The sequence below is a fragment of the Phascolarctos cinereus genome, unplaced genomic scaffold (assembly GCF_003287225.1).
Source record: "Phascolarctos cinereus isolate Bilbo 61053 unplaced genomic scaffold, phaCin_HiC Scaffold_5;HRSCAF=322, whole genome shotgun sequence".
NCBI classification, from domain to species: Eukaryota; Metazoa; Chordata; class Mammalia; order Diprotodontia; family Phascolarctidae; genus Phascolarctos; species Phascolarctos cinereus.
The window spans coordinates 252,584,284-252,603,386 of record NW_027555958.1 but is presented as its reverse complement, the minus strand read 5'-3'; the positions used below and the strand labels follow the sequence as shown (position 1 = coordinate 252,603,386).

The following is a 19,103-nucleotide window of genomic DNA, read 5'->3' as shown; positions in this document are numbered from 1 at the left end:
TGCCAAATGAGCTGGAGAAGGAAATGGCAAACCACTGCAGTATCTTTGCCAAGAAAACCCCAAATAGGGTCATGAAGAGTCAGACAGCACTGAACAACAATAAAGTTTCATTTACTTTCCCTCATTTTATGATGTTCACGCCAACCCTTCAGTATAACCTTTCTCCCCCTTGTCAATTCTGTCCCTCTAAATTGGGAAGTCCCCCCTGAGGTCTTTATTCCCTTCCACTACTCGGCTTCTCTACTCCGGAGGGGATGAGGAACATAGGCCCCTTTCTCTACTCAGAATCTCTTCCCCACAGAGGTTTATGGGAGAACCTAATCTTTGTGGGTAGGGTAAGTGGGTAGAAGGGGAAGAATCAAGAATCTTAATATACACATGCTCAACCAATTTCTAGGTAGCAGAGGGTTGAAGTATGCAATTGTATGAATGGGCCCTACAGCTCCATTCCCATGCATGTTCCAACTTCCTGCCCTCCCTGCCTGCCATCTCCATTTCCTCTATCTCATTTGGAATAGTCTAATATCCTGCCCCACCCCTTGCCTTCAGAGACTGAGATGTGGACCCAAGACAGAGAGTCACACTGAGATCTCCTAGGGAATGGTAGTGTCATGGGCCCTCTCATTAGGCTGAGACTCTGGGTTTACTGAATTTCTCTTAACTAAAGAACCCTGCTTGTCTTTTCTCCTGGGGTGGGAGGGTCATCAAGAAGTGAGGGATGATGAACTCCCATGAGTCCCTGAGGTGAACACCAAGGTTGGCTAGCCTCTAAGATTGCCACTATATTGTAGTTCTTGGTCAATCTCACCCATCCCTCACCCTACTTCCTCCCTTGCTTTTAACAGCCCCCTCCTGTCTTTCCTTCCTACTCACCCCTACAAATACTGGGAATGTAGTTTGGATTTCGGATCCTTCCATAGAGCTTAAATGGGCCAACTGTTTTCTTGGGAGACCTAGAGAGAACTAACTTACCTGGGGGCTCCTCTTCTTCATCCTGTGCAGCTAGTTTCTGAGCTTTGAGGTACTTCCCCTCATCATAGTGAGCCTTACGATGCCACTCAAAATCTTTCTGCACTGTGGAATGGGAGAGAACTAAGCCAGTAGTTCAGCCTCACAACCCCTGCCCCAGCCCTTCCCTGAAAAATCTCACTTTTTTTAGATGTTAACTTGTCCTTGGAGCCCGTGTTCTGGTTATATCCAAACTGAAGAACTTTGGGGCAAAAACTATCCAATGATGCAAACCTGGGGGAGGGGGGAAGAGGGAGCTGGGGGATCTGGAAGAAGGGAAGGGGGGATGGGGATGGTGGTGACAGAGGGCCTCCCAATAGGATGAGAAATCTACAACTCCCATTACCTCAAGGGCAAATGACTCTACCACCAACTCCTTTATGTCAGAGCCTGATGGGAGTTATAGTTTCTTCCATTATATGGGTCCCTGAAGGGAGAACCAATGGACCCAAAGGTTGGGTGCTGGCCAGACTGGCCTGGGTCCTTTATCAAGAACTGAGGCCAAGAAGCCCCCACCTCTCAGTAAGTGCTTCAGGTGACACTGCCTGTGAGGTTCCTGCTCTCAGATCCTCATCACTGTCTTCCAGCCTAAGGATGCGGGGTGTGGCAGGGAAGAGAGGTGAGTGCCCTTGGGGAGAAACAAACATTCATCCATTAAGAATAACCCTCCCCAACTTCTGGTGACTGTCTGGGGTCTAGTTTGCCCTAGGGGCAGGAGGGGACCCTGGGGGAAGCGTTGGTGTGAGGCCAATCACAGCCAAGGTCTGTGTTTCATGTTACTGCTTTCCATGTACTTGATGCATGGGGACCTGTGTTTGGCATGTGACCTGTGGTAGGGTGTGCTGGGCTCATCCACCTTCATGAGTCCACAGTCCTTGCCCAATGGATGGTATGTGGCCAAGATATTCATCTCGTCCCAGTGTTGGGACTTCTTCCTGGATTGGAGGAGTCATGGAGAAGGGAGACCCCCTTCAGAACTTTTGTGCCCCATTTCTCTTGTCAGCTCCTGGGAGACCTGGGGTACTCTAGGCTGAGGAGGTGCTTTCTTAAGTCCAAAACTGACAGCTTGGGCAACTTAAGCTTTTTGTCTCAATTTTTTTCAACTGAAGTTGGACTAGATGTCTAAATCCTTTGATCCTTCAACTTCCCTCACTCCTTTCCTAGTCCTTACTTTCCAAGAGACCTCAGGGGAGTCCCCCCCCCGACATGGGCTCAGCGACTCCTTCTCTCTCATCTCCCCAGCTCTCTCCTCCTTCCTCCCCATGTCTCCGCTCCTCCCCCCCACCCCCTTACTTCTCCCCACAGGGGACTCTCTGAACCAGGATGGAGCTGGTGTTCTTCAGGATGCCCCGGGGTCGCTCATCAGTGGAGCTGAACACTGGGCGTGGACTGAGCCCCACGCAGTACAAGCTGGTGCCAGCCAAGCGCAGGCCAGCGGCAGCCCCATCCTGAAGGCCGGCCCCAGACCCCGCACCACCCGCTCCGGTGGCCCCGACACCCTCCTGCTCCTCCATCTAGCCCCTCCCCGAACCCGGGGCCCGCCCCCAGCTGCCCCACCCCGCCCCTCCGCCCCACATAGCCCCACCCGTGGCCGCGCCCCCACCGCGGCCAGCTGGGGGAAATCCGCACTCCACTCCCCCCCTTCCTCTTCGCTCTCCCCTGGGGCGGCTCTTTCCTGTTGCCCCCTCGCCCCTCCCACCGGGGGAGTGGAGGTGGGCGGAGTCACGGTGCTAGTGTGGGAGTCCCGGAACTCAGCTCCCTTCCCTGCCGCCTCCTCCTTCAGCCTCCTACAGCACCCCTTTTCTGTGTCTCCCTCCCTGCCCCCCCGTACCCAATCTAGCCAATCACAGAGCTTGGACCTGGGGAGGTGGGCTTTCGTCATTGTGACGTCACAAAATTTCTGTCTAGCCAGTGAGGAGTGGGATTGATGAGATAAAGGGGATGCTCGGGCTTTTCGTTAAGGAGTAGCGGTTTAAGATCTTCCCTTGGGTTGTCCGTGAGATTAAACATATTTGGGGGCTTCTCACGTTAGTCTCGATGGAACTAACATTGGTCATTTCCTCTTTCCCAGTCGGTTTCTTCGTTATTAAAAAAAAAAATTAAATTGGAGTGTAGGAATAGTGAAGGTTGGAATTGATGAGTTCAAAAGCCCCCCTCTAGTTATAATTCTTACGCAGCTTCACGTCCAATTTTTGGTTATCCCTTGCCATAGCTACCGTGACAGTTTGCAATGCCTCACTTCATTATGAAACACGGAGGTCTTTAATCCCATTCTCGGTCGAAATTCTAAGAAAGAAGATTCTGGGCATAGAGAAGCGGATTTTTGTGGATCTGGGACTAGACTAGATCAGGTAATTTTAGGACAGGTAATTTAAGGAAAGGTATCCAGCACATTGCATAGGAGCGACTGTTGCAAGGTATCTCCAGACAATTATTGCACAGCAAAGAGGGTATCCCAGATGCCAGTGCCATAGCTGGGGAAGAGCTCCTCGAGCAAAGCCGTAAAAAGCCGAGGTTTCACCTGGGACGGGAAAAAGAAGACAGCACAACACTGGGGCCTCATTACCGTAACGTAACAGGCTGCATGATTTAGACTTAGATAGTCACTGCCTTTGATAAGGAATTGGTATTTCTTTAGGGGAAGTTGGGGCGGGGGCGGGGCGGTGAATGCATTGCAGGAGCTCTCGGTAAGGTGCTTCCCAGCTGTCGTAAAGTAACAGTTGACATACGACTGTTCTGACGTAAAGCAATCTCTTGCCCTTTTGTGTTGCTAGGCAACGGTTTTTCGTGTTGCAGACACGTTAGGGCTTGGAACTAATAACCGATGCTTGCCGTGGTGTCGTAGGATTGGGGGCTGGGCCACACGAGAAACCTCTCTGCTACAAAGCAAACATCAAGGAGGCGTCTCCGTGTCCTCCTTTTCCTCCGCGTCACCAGCTGTCGGTTTGTTCCACGGCCTCGAAACAACGGTACTTCCTAGGCTCACGCCCCTCCGCCATAAAGCGACAGTACCTAAGCGAGAGTTGTGAAAGCGGCATCTTACGCCACTCCGCTGTCGCAAAACGACTCCCCCCCCCCCGTGCCGTAAAGCAAACTCCGCGACTGTCGTCCTCCGCGTTTCGGTTGCCCCCTCCCCTCCTTCAGTGCCTTTTATTTTCGATCCGGTGCCCTCTCCCCGCTACCCTAGCTCAGCCTCACCTCCAGTGGGCGGGGCCGACCTAAGTGGCCGGCAGTGCCGTAAAGCAAAACCACCACCTTCCCTCCTTCCCCTTCGCGTTACCGGGCTAGGTTGCCAGGCTGCCGATAAGCGCAGCTGTCGCGCAGGCCCCGGTGTCAGTCAGCTTCTGAGCGGGCGGCGGCGGCGGCGGCGGCGCTGGGGATGGCGGCGGGGGCGGGGGTGGGTCGGGGACCGGGGCGGGCGGTGGAGGCGGCGGCGGCGGCGGCGGCGGCGGTGGTGGTGGTGGCGGGGAGCTGCACCCGCGCACTGGACGGCTGGTGAGTCTGTCCGGGGGTGGCCGCACGGCGCGGAGGCAGCAGCCGGGCCAGGAGTTCAACCATGGGCTGGTGCTGAGCCGGGAGCCCCTGCGGGACGGGCGAGTCTTCACGGTGCGGATAGACCGCAAGGTGTGGCCCAGACCGGGAGTTGGCGGGGGAGGGACGGGGGGGGGAGGGCCTGTGGGGGGGGGAGTGCGGATGAATTAGTGGAGCAGACGCTCCCCGGGCCAATGAGAGAGGAAGCAGATTGCACCCGGGTAATGACAACAGAGCCGGCCCTACGGGAGCAGAGGCTTAAGGAAGGTGGAGGACGTCCTTCTTTGTTCTGTTTTCTGAGGACACGTCTTAGTAATGGAGATATTCGGACATGAAAAAAGACTCAGGAAAGAGCCAAAGATACTAGTGGAATGACTAGGAAGTCAAGGAGGCAGCCAGATCAAAGAGGAGGGACAAAAGACTAGGAAGGCCTTCGGTCCACCTCAACTGTTTTTTCCTATGCCCCTCTCCCCATCCGACTCCTGATTCCCCGTTTATAGGTGAACTCTTGGAGTGGATCAATTGAGATTGGAGTGACAGCATTGGACCCAGGTGTACTCGACTTCCCAAGTAGCGCCACAGGACTGAAGGGGGGCTCTTGGGTAGTGTCTGGGTGCTCGGTGCTTCGGGATGGGCGTTCAGTGCTGGAAGAGTATGGACAGGACCTGGACCAGCTGGGTGAGGGGGACCGTGTGGGTGTGGAGCGCACAGCTGCTGGGGAGCTTCGACTCTGGGTCAACGGGCGGGACTGTGGTGTCGCTGCTACTGGCCTTCCCTCCCGAGTCTGGGCTGTGGTCGATCTCTATGGCAAGTGCACTCAGATCACCGTGCTGCCCCCCGATCCTGGTCTTAGTACCCCTACACCTCCCCCTGCCCCTGCCCTGCCCCCTGGAGACACTTCTGCTGAGCAGGGGGCCTCCGGAGATGAAGGTGAGATGCCACGATGAAAGGAAGGGTGTCATAGGTTGGGGACACAGGAGACATTTGGGAAGTTGTGTATTTATTATGCAGGGGTAGGGGGAGTGGGAAAATAGGTCGGCACAGTTGGCGTGTGGGAGGGATAGCTGGGAGTATAGTATGTATGGAATAGTTAGGAATTTATTATTTTGAGGGGAAATCATTGGGTATTTGTGGAGTACAAGGGGGCTATGGAGGAACATAGGAAACAACAGAAAGGGAGGATCTGGGAGTCATATGGAATAAAGAGATGTAGGAAGAAAAGGATAGGGGCAAAATAAAAACTGGTGCATGCAGGGCAATTGAAAGGAATGTTTTGGGGGTGAGGGGCTAGACCTGGGAAAGTGTCGTGGTTGAGAGGACCAGGGGTAAGGGCTGGAGACCTTACTCCCTTCCCACCCCCAACCTGGTCCCCAGCCCTCATGCCGCCCCAAGCCCAGGCGCAGCTGGACAAGTTCCCCAACAGCCTTGAGTCGGAGAATGGTGAGGGGGGGGGTGAGGAGGGAGAGGGTAAAGAGGTGGCTGGGTTGAGGGAGAAGAGAGGGATGATGAATAGAAGGGAGGTGGGCAGTTGAAGGGAAGGGCTTTCAAGAAAGGGGAAACAAGCTCCTTAAAGAGCTAGAACTTTATTTTTCCCTTTTTTCCAATTTCTTGACTCCAGGTTTCTCAGGCATGGAGCTTTCAGAAGTAGTGAGTAATGCCATCCTGTCTGCTTACAATGGTGGCCTCCTGAGTGTCAGCCTTGGCTCCCCACCTGCAGAAGGGCCAGGAGCTGGTGCTGGTGGGAGTGGACTCCCTGCCCCAACACCCCTCACCTCTAATGATGCCCTGCTCTTTCATGAGAAGTGTGGAACTCTCATCAAACTTAGCAACAACAACAAGACAGCTGAACGTCGACGACCTCTAGATGAGTTCAACAATGGAGTAGTGATGACAAATCGCCCGCTCCGTGACAATGAGATGTTCGAGGTGGGAACTGTGGTGGCTTTATCCCAGCTTTCTTCTTCAGAATTCTAAATGTCTGATGTTTCAGCTTAGTCCTTTAAGCCCTATTCTTTTGGGGGCCCAGATATTTGATACAATGTCCTTGATAAGTGTGGGGAAGGGAGGTCTTAGGATGGGCCAGAGTTGTTTTTTTTTTCTCAGTTTATCCATGTGTACCGGTAATAGGAGGAGTTAAGCCATGTGCCTTTCTCCTCCATCACCATTCTATTTTTCCTTCCTCTCACCTGCCGACTTCCCTCTGCCCTAAGATTCGAATTGACAAGCTAGTGGATAAGTGGTCAGGCTCCATAGAAATTGGAGTGACAACCCATAATCCAAACAGCCTGGAATATCCTGCAACTATGACCAATCTGCGCTCAGGTACTAGAGAGCTGGGCCCTTAAGGGGAATTGGGAGGAGGTTTCTCAAGACCATAACTAAAGGGAGTAGGGTTTCTCTTCTGTAGGCACCATCATGATGAGTGGCTGTGGAATCTTGACTAATGGAAAAGGGACACGCAGGGAATACTGTGAGTTCAGTCTAGATGAGCTACAGGTGAGAGCCAGGGTTGGGGCTGGTAAGATAGTGGGAAGGGCTGGAGGGACAGAAGTAGTACTTGGTTACTAGATAAATTGGGGGGAGGGTGTGGCAGGGAAGATTTTTTTGCTCAGTCGACCCTTACGATTAAGTCCTAACCTCTGTCCAATAATATAGTTAGATGGGAAGACCCCAGGATTTTGGCTTCATTTGAGTGTGGGACCCTGGGGATGGAAAAGTCTGAGTACTATGAGATCTCTTGCTCCCCTTCCCTCCCCAAAGGAAGGGGACCACATTGGTCTCACCAGAAAAGCCAGCTCTGCACTACACTTCTTCATCAATGGAATTGACCAGGGTAAGGTGAAGAAAAGAGGGCTGAGGTAAATCTACTAGGGTGGAGTAATTGGGTGGAAGTTGGAACTGAGGTTGAGCTAGAGAGGTTGTAGAGGATTTTTGCTTAAGGAGAGTAAAAGATGGGAGTGGGCCCAGGTTTGACTTGTTCTCTGCCTTTTTCCCCTTCCATGATTTTGTGTTAGTATTTTTGGGCCTCTCTCTGAGTTTGTTTCTCCTTATGGCTTTCTCCTTCCTTTCTTTCTTGGTTCCTGGGTAGGTGTGGCAACTTCAGTGACACCCCCAGTGGTATACGGTGTGGTGGACTTGTATGGGATGGCAGTGAAGGTGACTATTGTCCACAACCACAACCACAGTGACCGTCTTCGACGAAACAATGCTATCCTTCGGGCCCTGTCTCCTGAGGGTGCTCATCGAAGGCCCCCTCCTGGCCTTGCCCACTCTGAGCCTGATCGCCTGCTCTTCCACCCCAACTGTGGACAGAAGGCAGCAATCACTCATGAAGGACGAACTGCTCTTCGACCCCAGTATAGTCCCTGGGATAGGAAGGGGCTTGTTTGGGTCAGGATGGGAGGAAGTTCCTTTAGAGTAGAAGGACAGAGTGGCACCTAAGGGATAAATGGGGTTTAGGAGTTGTCTGATATGGGGAAATCATCTCCCTAATCAGTAGTCAAAGGAGGCTGGAATTTGGGGGCAGCTGGAAGTGTGGGTGGGTCTTGGGTAGAAGAATGGGGCTGATTCCCCATTTACTCCACTCTCAGTGCCACTGATGACTTCAATCATGGTGTGGTGTTGAGCAGCCGGGCTCTTCGGGATGGAGAGCTATTCCAGGTTCGAATTGACAAAATGGTAGACAAGTGGGCAGGTTCAATTGAAATTGGGGTCACCACCCACAATCCAGCTTATCTGCAGCTGCCTTCTACTATGACCAACTTGCGTTCAGGTAAGAGAGGCTTCTGCTCCAAGAGTGGAGAGAAATGTTTGGAAAGGGATGTGTTTGGATAAATAGGGGTAAAGGGATAAGTTCTGGGGAGGAAGAATGAGCTGAGGACAAGGAAAATGGGTGCCCTCCAGTACCTTGGACTCCCACACTCCACTAGGTCTTATAAAACCATATAGAATCTTTACCTTTAGCTCAACCCCATCTCTCCTTAGTTTTGGGAAATAGGCCCAGACAGGTGAAGTGATTTACCACAGTCACATCCTGAGTCAAGGAAAGATCTAGAATTAAAACTCAGGTCTTCAGATTTAAAATCCTGGTCTTATACTACACCCTCCTTTGTTTTTTCTACTTCTCACAACCCTAAACTTTTTTTTTTTACCAGGAACTTGGATGATGACTGGGAATGGGGTGATGCACAATGGGACAACCATCTTGGACGAGTATGGTCACAACCTTGACCGACTCAAGGTCTGGTAGGGAGTGTGGACTTTGGTCCCCAAGGGGCGTAGCAGGTGGGGCTAGAGTATGGAGATGATTTCCCACCCTCACCCCACCCCTGGGGGAAGAGAGAGTATAGTATGGTTAGTGATGGGTACATTCTTTCTTTCACTCAGCATGGTTCAAGTACTATGGCTGACTTCTTATTTCTTTCCCCAAGGCAGGGGACACAGTGGGTGTAGTACGGCGAGAGGATGGCACCCTCCACTTCTTTGTCAATGGGGTGGCCCAAGGCCCTGCAGCATGGAATGTGCCTCCGGGGGTTTATGCTGTAGTTGATCTTTATGGCCAGGCTGCACAAGCCACCATTGTGGATGACTCTGGTGAGGAAAAAACAAAAGGAGAGGCAGGAAGCATTTTGTGGATCTGGAAGGGGAGGTCTGGGAGGGGTTGGAGACGAAGAAACATGAGGATTGTGAAACTAGGATGTGGTAGCTGATTCCCCACCCTATCCCCAATCCCTAGAGCTGTTGCCACTGCCGGATGACATTTCTGAAGGAAATAACCAGCTGTCACCGAGTTCACCTTCATCTGGGGCAGGAGCCACTGATCTTCGATTTCACCAGCTTCATGGCAGCAATGCTGTCATTACTAATGGGGGCCGAACAGCTCTCAGGCACAACTGTCGAAGTGAATTCAATGATGCCATCGTCATCTCCAACCGGTCAGTCCCATAATAGGGGATAAAGGTATCAGCTTCCCTTTCCTTCCTGCCCATTCTCCCTCTGCCTGGTTCTTCTATCCCTGATGCCTTCAGAGACCATCTTTGAGTCTCCCTCTTGTCTCTGGCAGGGCCCTTCGAGATGGAGAACTCTTTGAGATTGTTATTCAGAAGATGGTTGATCGTTGGTCAGGGTCTATTGAGGCTGGTAGGTTGGTTAGGGTGCTTGAGGGGAAGGTTGACATTTTAGGATGATTGCCTGAGCCATAAAGGAGACTTCTTTCTCCCACCCACAGGAGTGACTGCCATACGGCCAGAAGACCTGGAGTTCCCCAACACAATGACTGACATTGACTATGACACATGGATGCTGAGGTGAGGCAATTTATTCAGCCATTCACTACTTCTGTTATTTCTTGAGTGCCTTCTTGGCAAAGGACTCTGCCAGGCATGGGATGGGATAAAGGAGGGAGAAGACAAAGCCCAACTGACCCTCTGGGGTGGAAAACATTTTTAGGTACAGTCCTTTGCTGTGGAGACGTTGTGTTGAATGGGTGCAAAGGTAGCTGTTGTTGATAGGGAATTTCCATAACAGCAGTCTAAACTGTTGCATAAGTATAAGGAAATGGAATATATCTGTTATGGAAGGGAGAGAAGAGTGCAGCATCACGTGTAGACACCATGGCAGACATATTTTAGATAAAAGATTATGTTGGACTAGGTCTAGGGTCAGATCACTTCACTAAGATATCATAGTTGAATGGAATTGGTGATGGGGTACAGGATGAAGGGCTAGGCCTAGGAGCAACACATCCTGGTCTTAATACTTCTATTAAGACCCTAAGGAAATTTTTTGATAACAGGGTGGGTTTCCCTGTTTTGATAGGGAGGCTGACTTCCCCTTTCCCTACTTCCCTCAATAGTGGCACAGCTATCATGCAGGATGGAAACACCATGCGAAACAACTATGGCTGTGACCTGGATTCTCTAGGCACTGGCTCTCGGATTGGCATGATGCGTACTGCTAAGGGTGACCTGCATTACTTCATCAATGGCCAAGACCAAGGGCCTGCCTGTTCTGGCCTCCCTGCTGGGAAAGGTGACCTCCCTGTTCAGGGGTCCAAGTGTCTGGCCCTCTAGCCTCTAGTTCTCCAACCTTTTCCCTTTAGGGATGCAAGACATCCCCTCAACCCACACCCCTTTCTGGGGACTCAGATACCTTAGTCCTCATTCCCTTTAGGATTTCAGGCAACTGGTGTCCCAGCCTGCCTCTCCCTCTGACCCCAGAGGTGTATGCTGTGGTGGATCTCTACGGCCAGTGTGTCCAGGTCTCCATTACCAGTGCTACAGGCCCTATGGATAACAGCCTGTCAACCAGCAATGCCACTGAGAAATCTTTCCCTCTTCATTCCCCAGGTGAGAACTTCAGGAAACAAGGGAGCTGTAGGTATAAGGAAAGTGTTGGAAGCAACATCATAGAAAAATGGTGGACTTGAGGCTTGCGGAATGGGTTGTATATAGGAAGGTAGTAGCTGTGGACTTGAGGCTTGGGGAATGGGTTGTATATAGGAAGGTAGTAGCTGTGGTTTTAGGGATCATGGATGAGAAAAAATTCTCAAGGTTATAGTGGTGGTTTCAGCAGTACAGGTTATGGACAGGGCACTTTTGGGTGAAGGGAAAGACTTAAGGATTCAGAGAGAGAGAAGAGGAAGAGGGATAACCAGTGTTTGCTTTTTCTTTTTGAAGAAGTGATGTCATAAATCCATGAGCTTTCAGACTTGGGGTCAAGGAGGTGTTCATGTCAACTTTTGGTTTGGGGAGCTTGGACTTTTTCCTCTTCGTAGAGGAAAATGTATTGCTATATGTCCTTGCTGCCCCTCCCAGTTTCCTGTTTGAATATGAAATAGTCTGCTGAGTCTTCTCTCTCACTTTCTGTAGAGGCAGGCAGCCTAAGTTTGGTGCCTCTCTGGTGAAGAGATGACCTCATAAGGCTTTTTTGCCACTGACCATATCAGGAGTGAGCAATGTCTAAGCGCTCTTTGGCTAAAAAGATACATACTGAAATTCACGTCCTGCTCCCAGCTTAGAAAAGTTATGCCTCCTTTCTTTCTATACCCCCAACATCCCTCTATGTACTCTTCCTTTCCCAGTGGCAGGTGTGGCTCACCGATTCCACAGCAGCTGTGGGAAAAATGTAACATTTGGAGAAGATGGTACTCGGGCCATGAGGGTAGCTGGCTATGCTCATGGCTTAGTTTTCAGCATGAAGGAGCTCAGGACTGATGAGGTCTTTGAGGTAGGATGAGGATGAGTTTGGGGGCCTCCAGGGAATAGTGTCAAAGAGGACCATTAAAGGACAGATTTGGAGGAAACTCATGACAATTCATTCTTGTTCATACTTCTGTTTCTTTCTTTCCTACTGATTTTTACTTCATCTCCTGACTACTTCCTCTTCTCCCTACCAGGTGCAAGTGGAAGAGCTGGATGAGAAGTGGGCGGGTTCATTCAAAGTAGGGCTGACAACACTTCTACCAGGGGACTTGGGACCTGGGGGAGGGAATGGGGCAGGGCCAGGGCTGCCCACCTCACTACCGGAGCTACAGACCAAGACAACATGGATGGTTTCTGGCTGTGAGGTGAGACGTAATGGACAGCTTCAGCGGATGAACTATGGACGAAATCTGGAGAGGCTGGGGGTGAGCAGGGCCTGGAGGACAGGGAAGGGGTAGATTTGGTTGGTACAGACCCCTTGGGAGGGCTGAGAAATATGGGAAGTAGGAGAAGGGAGTGTTGTTAGGAGATGTGGTGTGAGATTATGGAAGGGGAGCACAGAACTGTGGTAGAGGGGCTAGGAGAGGAGAACGTAGAGAATGAATGTATACGGTGTTGTTGAGTTATAAACCCTTTTGAAATCTCTGTGCAGGTGGGAAGCCGTGTGGGAATACGTAGAGGGGCAGATGACACGATGCATATCCTGGTGGATGGTGAGGACATGGGGCCTGCAGCCACTGGCATTGCCAAGGTACTGCTGTTGAATTTTTTTCATTTCCCCATCCTTTATTCCCAGGCTCACATCCTTTATTTTTTACTCCTTTTCTACCAGTTTGGTTTCTTGCCTTTTAGTCCTCCTTAAGACCCCTTTCCCTGTCATCTTTCCATACATACATCTTCTCCCAGTCACCTTTAGGCTTCACTATTTACTTTTTTCCCTTCCCCTAGTCTTATCTTATGTTGAGACCCTTGATATCCCATCTCTCCCTTAGCCTTGTCCCTCAGTTTTTCTCCTCTGTTGAGTGTAGGGTTTGTGTGAAGAGTAGCAAATCAGGGAGAGGAGGTATGCTGTAATACCCCACTCCCTTACCCATGTGTGCCCCCAGAATGTGTGGGTGGTGCTGGACCTGTACGGGCGGGTGAAGGTCATCTCCATTGTCAGCTCCTCAATGCTAGAGGAGATTGAAGGCACCAAGCCACCCTCCCTCAGCTCAGATACTGGCAGTGAGGGTGAAGAAGATGAGGATGATGAAGAACCAGGCACCATGGTAAGAGCTGAGGTTTGGGGAAAGGAAAGATAATCCAGTATTTATAGTCCTTGCTGCCATTTAATTGAAATTAAACCCTCTGAACTATATCTGCATGAACTTCAATATTGGGGATTGAGGGGAAGGGGGAAAAAGTGTCCAGATATCCCATGTGAGCAAGAGCTGTATACTTTAGTTTTCATTGATTCTCAATACAGGGGAGTACTCTTCCATATTAATTAGACTAGGACCTGTGAGAATGGAAAAGGATTAGTTGGAGCCCTAGCTGACACCCACATGGTCCTTCCAACAGGGTGAGAATGAAGCTGTGGTTACCCCTGCAGCCCTTGAGTTCCTGGAGAATCATGGGAAGAACATCCTCTTGTCCAACGGGAACCTGACAGCTACACGGGTGGCCAGCTACAACCAGGGCATAGTTGTAATAAACCGGCCCTTGGTTCCTCAGCAGCTGGTCCAGGTATGCTGGGGTCTCATCCCTCCCTGAACAGAAAGGGAGGTCCTTGCTCTGAAGAACTCATTCCTCCATGCCTTCTGACCCCAGTTGCTTTCTTCCACAAGAAGGAGAAACAAAAGGCCAACTTCCTTGTGTTACCCTTCTTGTTGAATAGAAAGTATAAAGAAGTTACAACTTGGCAGTCTCTCCTGGTAAAGATGAAGTAGAATGTTGGCATCTGTTTCACAGCCAGAGAGGAATAAAGTCAGCACTCTTGATAACTTCCTTCTTAATGATACCTTTGCTAGTGAGCCTTACCTTTTTCCACCTAGAGAGAAAATCATAGAAAATTAACATGGAATAGTGCTTATCTGAGGAGGAAATTATATCAAAAACCAAAGTTAAATCATTCTTCTTCATATCTGCAGGAGAAGTGATATGTCCTGTTTCTCCCCTCCCCTGTCCCACCCAGTGAGACTGCTTCCTGTGGGTCAGTGGCTGCTAGGAGGTAATCTCCCCCTCCCCCCAGGTACGGCTGGACTTCCTGAACCGGCAGTGGACTTCATCCCTGGCCCTAGGAGTCATTGCCTGCCCCCCTGAGCGGCTCAACTTCCCAGCTTCAGCTTGTGCCCTCAAACGGGCCGCCTGGCTACTTCGGGGCCAGGGTATCTTCCATAATGGCCTCAAGGTGGGCAGGACATGTAAAGAAGGGGAACAGTCCTGTAGGCAAGGCAGATCCAGTGATTGGAGATAATTGGGATATCAGGAAAGGAGAAGGCTCTGAAAAATGGAATGGTATAGGAATTGGGGAGTCATTGGAGCAATTGGGTGAACCTAAAGAAGAGATAATAGCTAGACCCAGAGGATGGCCATGAGTGGGAAAGAATGTTGGGGGATCATAAGAAGGGAAGCCTAGGAATAAGAGAGTAAAGGTGTATAAAGAAGTGTATGTTTGAGTGTGGGGTGACCAGATGAGAATATTGCAGAATGGGTATTGGTATCTGAGGGGTGGGATTTTTTGGGAAGTGGCTCACTTCTCATGCTTCTGTCCCCCAGATCTGCGAGAAGTATGGGCCAAACCTGGACACGTGCCCAGAAGGCACGGTGCTGGGGCTGAGGTTGGACGGGTCTGGGGGGCTGCACCTCTATGTCAATGGTGTGGACCAGGGTGTGGCTGTGGCTGAGGTGCCCCAGCCTTGCCATGCCCTAGTGGACCTCTATGGCCAGTGTGAGCAGGTCAGCAGGGGGTGGTTGGTCAGGAATAGTGCTGGAAGGGGGGAGGAATCTAGGAAGTTAGAGGAGCATGGTGGTGGTGGTGTCTTAAAAAGTTTGAATTGGGGGTGTAGTGAAGTTTTTATGGGGTTGATGGAGAGAACTGGGGAGTTTAAAGGGGAAAAGGAATTGAGACTGAAGGGCAGATTCAAAGGGGAAAAAGAATTGAGACTAAAGGGTTGTGGGGGTGGGGGAGGGGGCTTATACAGTGGGATTGAGAAAATCCATTGTGGTAGGGGAAGCAGCAGATCAAAGGTTAACCAACCCTTCTTCCTCTCCAGGTGACAATTCTGAGCCTTGAGACAGGAGCAGCCAATGGGGAGGGAGCTGGAATCCAGGGGGACATGGAGAAGGCTGATGTGGTAGATGGTGAGGCTCAGGGAGAGCCTGTACTGTACAAGCCCACTGGGGAGAACCTTGTTACTCTAATTCTACTTTTTCTGGACACCTGTCCTCACCTTAATAACGAAGCCCTTTGCTTCTTCCCCCAGAGGATCATTTCTTCCTGACTCCTCCCTTCCCCCCACCTCCCAAACACAGTGTTTTAAGAAGTTGAATAAGGCATTCTGAGATCAGGAGGACAAGTCCCCAAAATATGCCCTGCTTCCATCTCTTCCTCCCCCACTTCATTTGACTGTTTTCTTCTCTCCCCACCCCTTCCCTACTGATTTGGCTCTACCTTTCAGGCATCAAAGAGAGTGTGTGTTGGGCCCCACCTCCAGATGCCAGTCCTTTAAAGAGTTGTGAATACCATGCCCTCTGCTCTCGATTCCAGGAGTTGCTGCTACTGCCAGGTGAGACTCCATCCCTTAACTTTACCATCAGTTCTCAGGTCCTTTCTTCTTGGGACACTAGGGTTGCTTTCCTCAAACTCCCAAATAGTTATTTGGGGGGTGGGGTAGGGAAATGGGCTCATTTCTGAGGGTTGAGGACACAGATGAGATACAGAAATAAGGATTCTTTAGGAAATATAGTCCCTGAATTAAATAAACCTCTCTCTTCTTTGCCAGAGGATTACTTTGTCCCACCCCCCAAGCGAAGCCTGTGCTACTGTGAGTCCTGTCGGAAACTTCGGGGAGATGAGGCACATCGGCGTCGGGGGGAGCCACCACAAGAGTATGCCTTGCCCTTTGGCTGGTGCCGCTTCAACCTCAGGCATGTGGCCTGGGATGGGAGGGGTTGGAACCCAGGGCAGCCTTGGACTCAGTGCCCAGAGAAGGCAGAAAGAGTTTGCTTTAGCCTCCATTATTATGTCTAAAAAATGTCATTTCAATAGGATATATAATATCCTGTTGAAGGAAATGGCATCAAAATCAACATTTGCAAGAGGTGTGCTTTTTTTTTACTGTCCTTCCTCACCCCACTGGGAAAAAAAGGTCATTGGAGAAACTTTTTTTTTCAGAAGAATAAAAGTAGGACAAAGCTACAAGTTGAGCACCTAAAACAAAAAACAAGCTGTATATAATAGAAATCTGCAGCTTCTTGCTCTTTCTGTTCTGTTATATAAGTGTAAATACCTATTTTATTTGATGTTTAGGTTCAGAATATAAAAAAAAAGGGGGTATGATAACAATTAGAAGTACCCTGGCCTGGGAGGTGGAGGATCTGGGTTTAAATTCTGAGTCTTTCTAGGTCTATGCTGCTAGGATACTGTTTCTTACCAGGCAGTTTTCAGCAAGACAATTGGACAGAAAAAGTCCTCTCTGAAGAGAAAGGGCTTTGAGGTAATGAAGGTCAGGACAGACATACACATTTCTTTCCTGCAGAGTGAATCCACGATTGGAGACAGCAACACTATCCAAGAAGTGGCACATGGCCTATCATGGGAGTAGTGTTGGGGCTGTTCGGAGGGTGCTAGACCGAGGGGAGCTCGGGGCAGGTAATAGGATAGGACAAAGTTGAAGGATGATGCTGAGGGGAATGATTGGGGTTGGGGGGGGGAAATCAGGACTCCTTCCCCCTGTTAAGGAGAAGATCGTGGAGGGGAGGTATAGAGCGGGGGAAATAAAGGGAAAGACCCCTAACCATTACCCTTTACCTTCAGGCAGTGCTTCAATCCTTAGCTGTCGGCCTTTAAAGGCAGAGCCAGGGTGTGGATATGGAGAATCTGGAGAAAACTGTGTTCCTCCTCGTGAGGAGCAGCCCCCTCCTGTACTGCTTTCGCCCTCCCTTCGGCATGCTGCTGGGACTGATGCCCTTGCTTCCAAAGTGCAGTGAGTAAGGGAGAACAGAGGGTGTGGGAACTGAAGTTGGGGTAACTACCCCCATTTGGGGATATTGGTGAAACCCGGAGGGAGGGCCCTGTAGCCCAGCTTCTCTCTTTTTTTTTTTAACCCATCTTGTTTCTATTGGATTTTGGTTCTAATCTCCCTCCTACTTTTTCCTTGCCCATTGGTTTCCCCAGTGCCTTTCCTTCTTTCCTTCTATTCCACAGTTTTTCCACTATTTGCACGTTTCCACCCTTTCCATCCTATGTTGGTTTTTTTTTCCCTCATACTGTCTCAACAGGGCCTTCCTTCTTTCTTGTCTTTAGATTCCGCGACCCCAAATCTCAAAGGCCCTACCAGGCCCAGGTGGCATTCCAGGTGTGTGTACGTCCTGGATCCTACACACCTGGCCCACCCTCTACAGCAGTTGGGGGCCCCCCTGACCCCCACTTTAGCCCTGCTGAGCTTGAGTGGGTGACTAAGGAAAAGGGTGCCACATTACTCTATGCCTTGCTGGTACGAGTGGAATGAAAGGATATGGGCCCATATTGCCAAGCACAATGGCAGGGAAGGTTTATGGACTTGGGAAGCACCAACTTTTTATATATTCCCCCAACCATTCCCAGGGAAGAGAGCGGACACAGTGGGAGCTCCCCTAGATTTCCAGGGGGCTTTGCATTTTTGTTTGGAGGAGTTCCCAATTTGGGGAGTAGGTCTCGTGGGTTGGGGGTTGCTCACAGATTTGGGGGAATTGTGATGGTCTAGAACACTTCTCTATTAATTGGGGAAGTCCATGGGGACTGAATTTGGAAGGCCTCTCACAATGAACTCTTGCTTGGCCTCCCTCTCTTTATGCACTGATTTGGGGAAACTCCCATCACTTAATTTATTTCCATTGTTTCTGGTTAATGTGAATCCCCAGGAGGAGTTATCTCCCTCCCCTCTCCGTTGAAACTTTTTCCAGTGGGAAGGAATAGCTGGGGGAGAAGGGGTCACCCCTGTACAGCTGTTACATACTCTGATTTCTTAACTGAAATAAACATCCTGTCTCAGATACAACCTTGTCAGTCCCAGTCTCCGCTTGCACTTACCTAGGGAAATCTTAACATAAGAGAGTTCTAAGGAGATGTAGGCAATTCGGGTTGGGGTTAGGTTAGGTGTCCCAGTGGACAAATTGTGGGACTTGGAGTCAAGAAGACCTGAGTTCAACTCCTGCCTTAGACATTTAGTAGCTGCTGTGTGAGCCTGTGTCTCAGTTTACTGATTGCAAAATGGGGATAAGAACATCTGCTTCACAAGGCTGTTGTGAAGATCAGTGTCAACATGTAAAGCATTTTGCAAACCTTTAAAAAACAACTAAGTAAATGTTAGTTATTATCAGACAGGAACCCTGTAGTCTGTGTTTTCTGTATTTATGCTGTCTTTTCTGTGTTCCTGACAGCATAGTGTGGAGTCAAGTTGTCTTCTCTCTTAATGCTGTTTGCACCTAGAAATTCTTAGGAAAAAGAAAATTGATTTTAAACCTGCATGAAAGTCTTTGCTGACCTCAATTCATGGCTCTCTTCCCAAGATTATCACAGAACCTTTTGCTTCCCTTGTATCCTTGTACAGATAGATTGTACCTTGATTCCACTTACTTTGGGGGTGGACTTGAGACCTTGACTCCTTTAATTCTTTTTAGTTACGAAGTCCTTTAGCAGTGTTCACTCTGTGGTCTCCCAGGTAACTGGGACTGGGAAACCCAGGGCAGTGTATTGAAGGTTACGGGACGCTTGTCTGGCTCGGCCGCTTACTACTGTATGATATTGCTTTTATGATTTTTTTAAGGTCTCTTCCAATTCATTAGCTCCTCGGCCCCTGCTCCTGCCTTTCCGTAGGAGTCGTACCTAGGGTTGGGTTTTCCCGAGAGAGGAGCCCCTCCCATTTCCTCCCTCCCCGCCCTGGGACTAGAGGCGGGAAGGTCACATGCTGGAAGAGCGGGCCGCCCCTCAAAATAGCCCACTAGATTTGGATCCTTCTCTCCACTCCACTGCCCCCTACGTGTACTACACGCCCCACAGCTTCTCGGGGCGCAGGCCAAGCGCCGTAGTTTGGTCACCCCAAACCCGGAGTACCACGCGCAGCCGCTGTTGTTTTCCCTTTTTCCCAAGCCTCTTCCGCCCCTCCCCTCCCCCACCGCAGG

At 50.2% G+C, this 19,103-nt stretch overlaps 3 protein-coding genes and 2 long non-coding RNA genes across 9 annotated transcripts in view; 2 read left to right on the top strand and 3 right to left on the bottom strand.

Moving 5' to 3' along the window:
• The window catches only part of ACAP1 (ArfGAP with coiled-coil, ankyrin repeat and PH domains 1), a 34,396-nt gene extending 31,919 nt beyond the window's left edge, over window positions 1-2,477 (bottom strand). Inside the window, exons 1-4 of one of the 5 annotated variants that reach the window (XM_078155627.1) lie at window positions 2,302-2,477; window positions 1,525-1,636; window positions 1,151-1,242; window positions 973-1,074 (exon numbers count right to left, since the gene is read on the bottom strand). The gene's annotated coding sequence lies outside the window, so the exon portion shown is untranslated. Of the gene's footprint in view, window positions 1-972; window positions 1,075-1,150; window positions 1,243-1,524; window positions 2,123-2,301 lie in introns of those variants that run through there. The other 4 variants (XM_078155629.1, XM_078155630.1, XM_078155628.1 and 1 more) reach the window with 4 other exon arrangements.
• A 770-nt stretch (window positions 2,478-3,247) lies between these two features.
• On the bottom strand, window positions 3,248-4,400 carry LOC144457654 (uncharacterized). Its single transcript, XR_013487126.1, has 2 exons — window positions 4,207-4,400; window positions 3,248-4,020 (listed from the first exon to the last, which is right to left on the bottom strand). It is a non-coding gene; the product is annotated as an uncharacterized LOC144457654 (long non-coding RNA).
• A 13-nt stretch (window positions 4,401-4,413) lies between these two features.
• On the top strand, window positions 4,414-5,486 carry LOC144457676 (neuralized-like protein 4; the record flags this gene model as incomplete). The annotated part of the gene is made up of 2 exons (XM_078155695.1): window positions 4,414-4,632; window positions 5,040-5,486. Coding segments are annotated over 2 exons (666 nt in total), but the record flags the coding sequence as incomplete, so codon positions are not given.
• Window positions 5,487-5,897: 411 nt separating this feature from the next.
• Window positions 5,898-17,980, top strand: NEURL4 (neuralized E3 ubiquitin protein ligase 4). The gene is made up of 27 exons (XM_020966426.2): window positions 5,898-5,979; window positions 6,158-6,465; window positions 6,750-6,861; window positions 6,947-7,035; window positions 7,300-7,372; window positions 7,628-7,895; window positions 8,130-8,311; window positions 8,694-8,779; window positions 8,970-9,132; window positions 9,275-9,473; window positions 9,602-9,678; window positions 9,767-9,845; window positions 10,394-10,569; window positions 10,758-10,886; window positions 11,621-11,766; window positions 11,936-12,166; window positions 12,394-12,492; window positions 12,848-13,009; window positions 13,302-13,466; window positions 13,972-14,130; window positions 14,499-14,678; window positions 14,996-15,083; window positions 15,401-15,508; window positions 15,725-15,869; window positions 16,481-16,593; window positions 16,759-16,927; window positions 17,248-17,980. Exons 1-27 carry the CDS (start codon window positions 5,919-5,921, stop codon window positions 17,450-17,452), a joined length of 3,972 nt encoding a protein of 1,323 aa, XP_020822085.2. The 5' UTR covers window positions 5,898-5,918; the 3' UTR covers window positions 17,453-17,980.
• On the bottom strand, window positions 13,050-19,103 carry LOC144457655 (uncharacterized). The gene is made up of 2 exons (XR_013487127.1): window positions 18,559-19,103; window positions 13,050-13,770 (listed from the first exon to the last, which is right to left on the bottom strand). It is a non-coding gene; the product is annotated as an uncharacterized LOC144457655 (long non-coding RNA).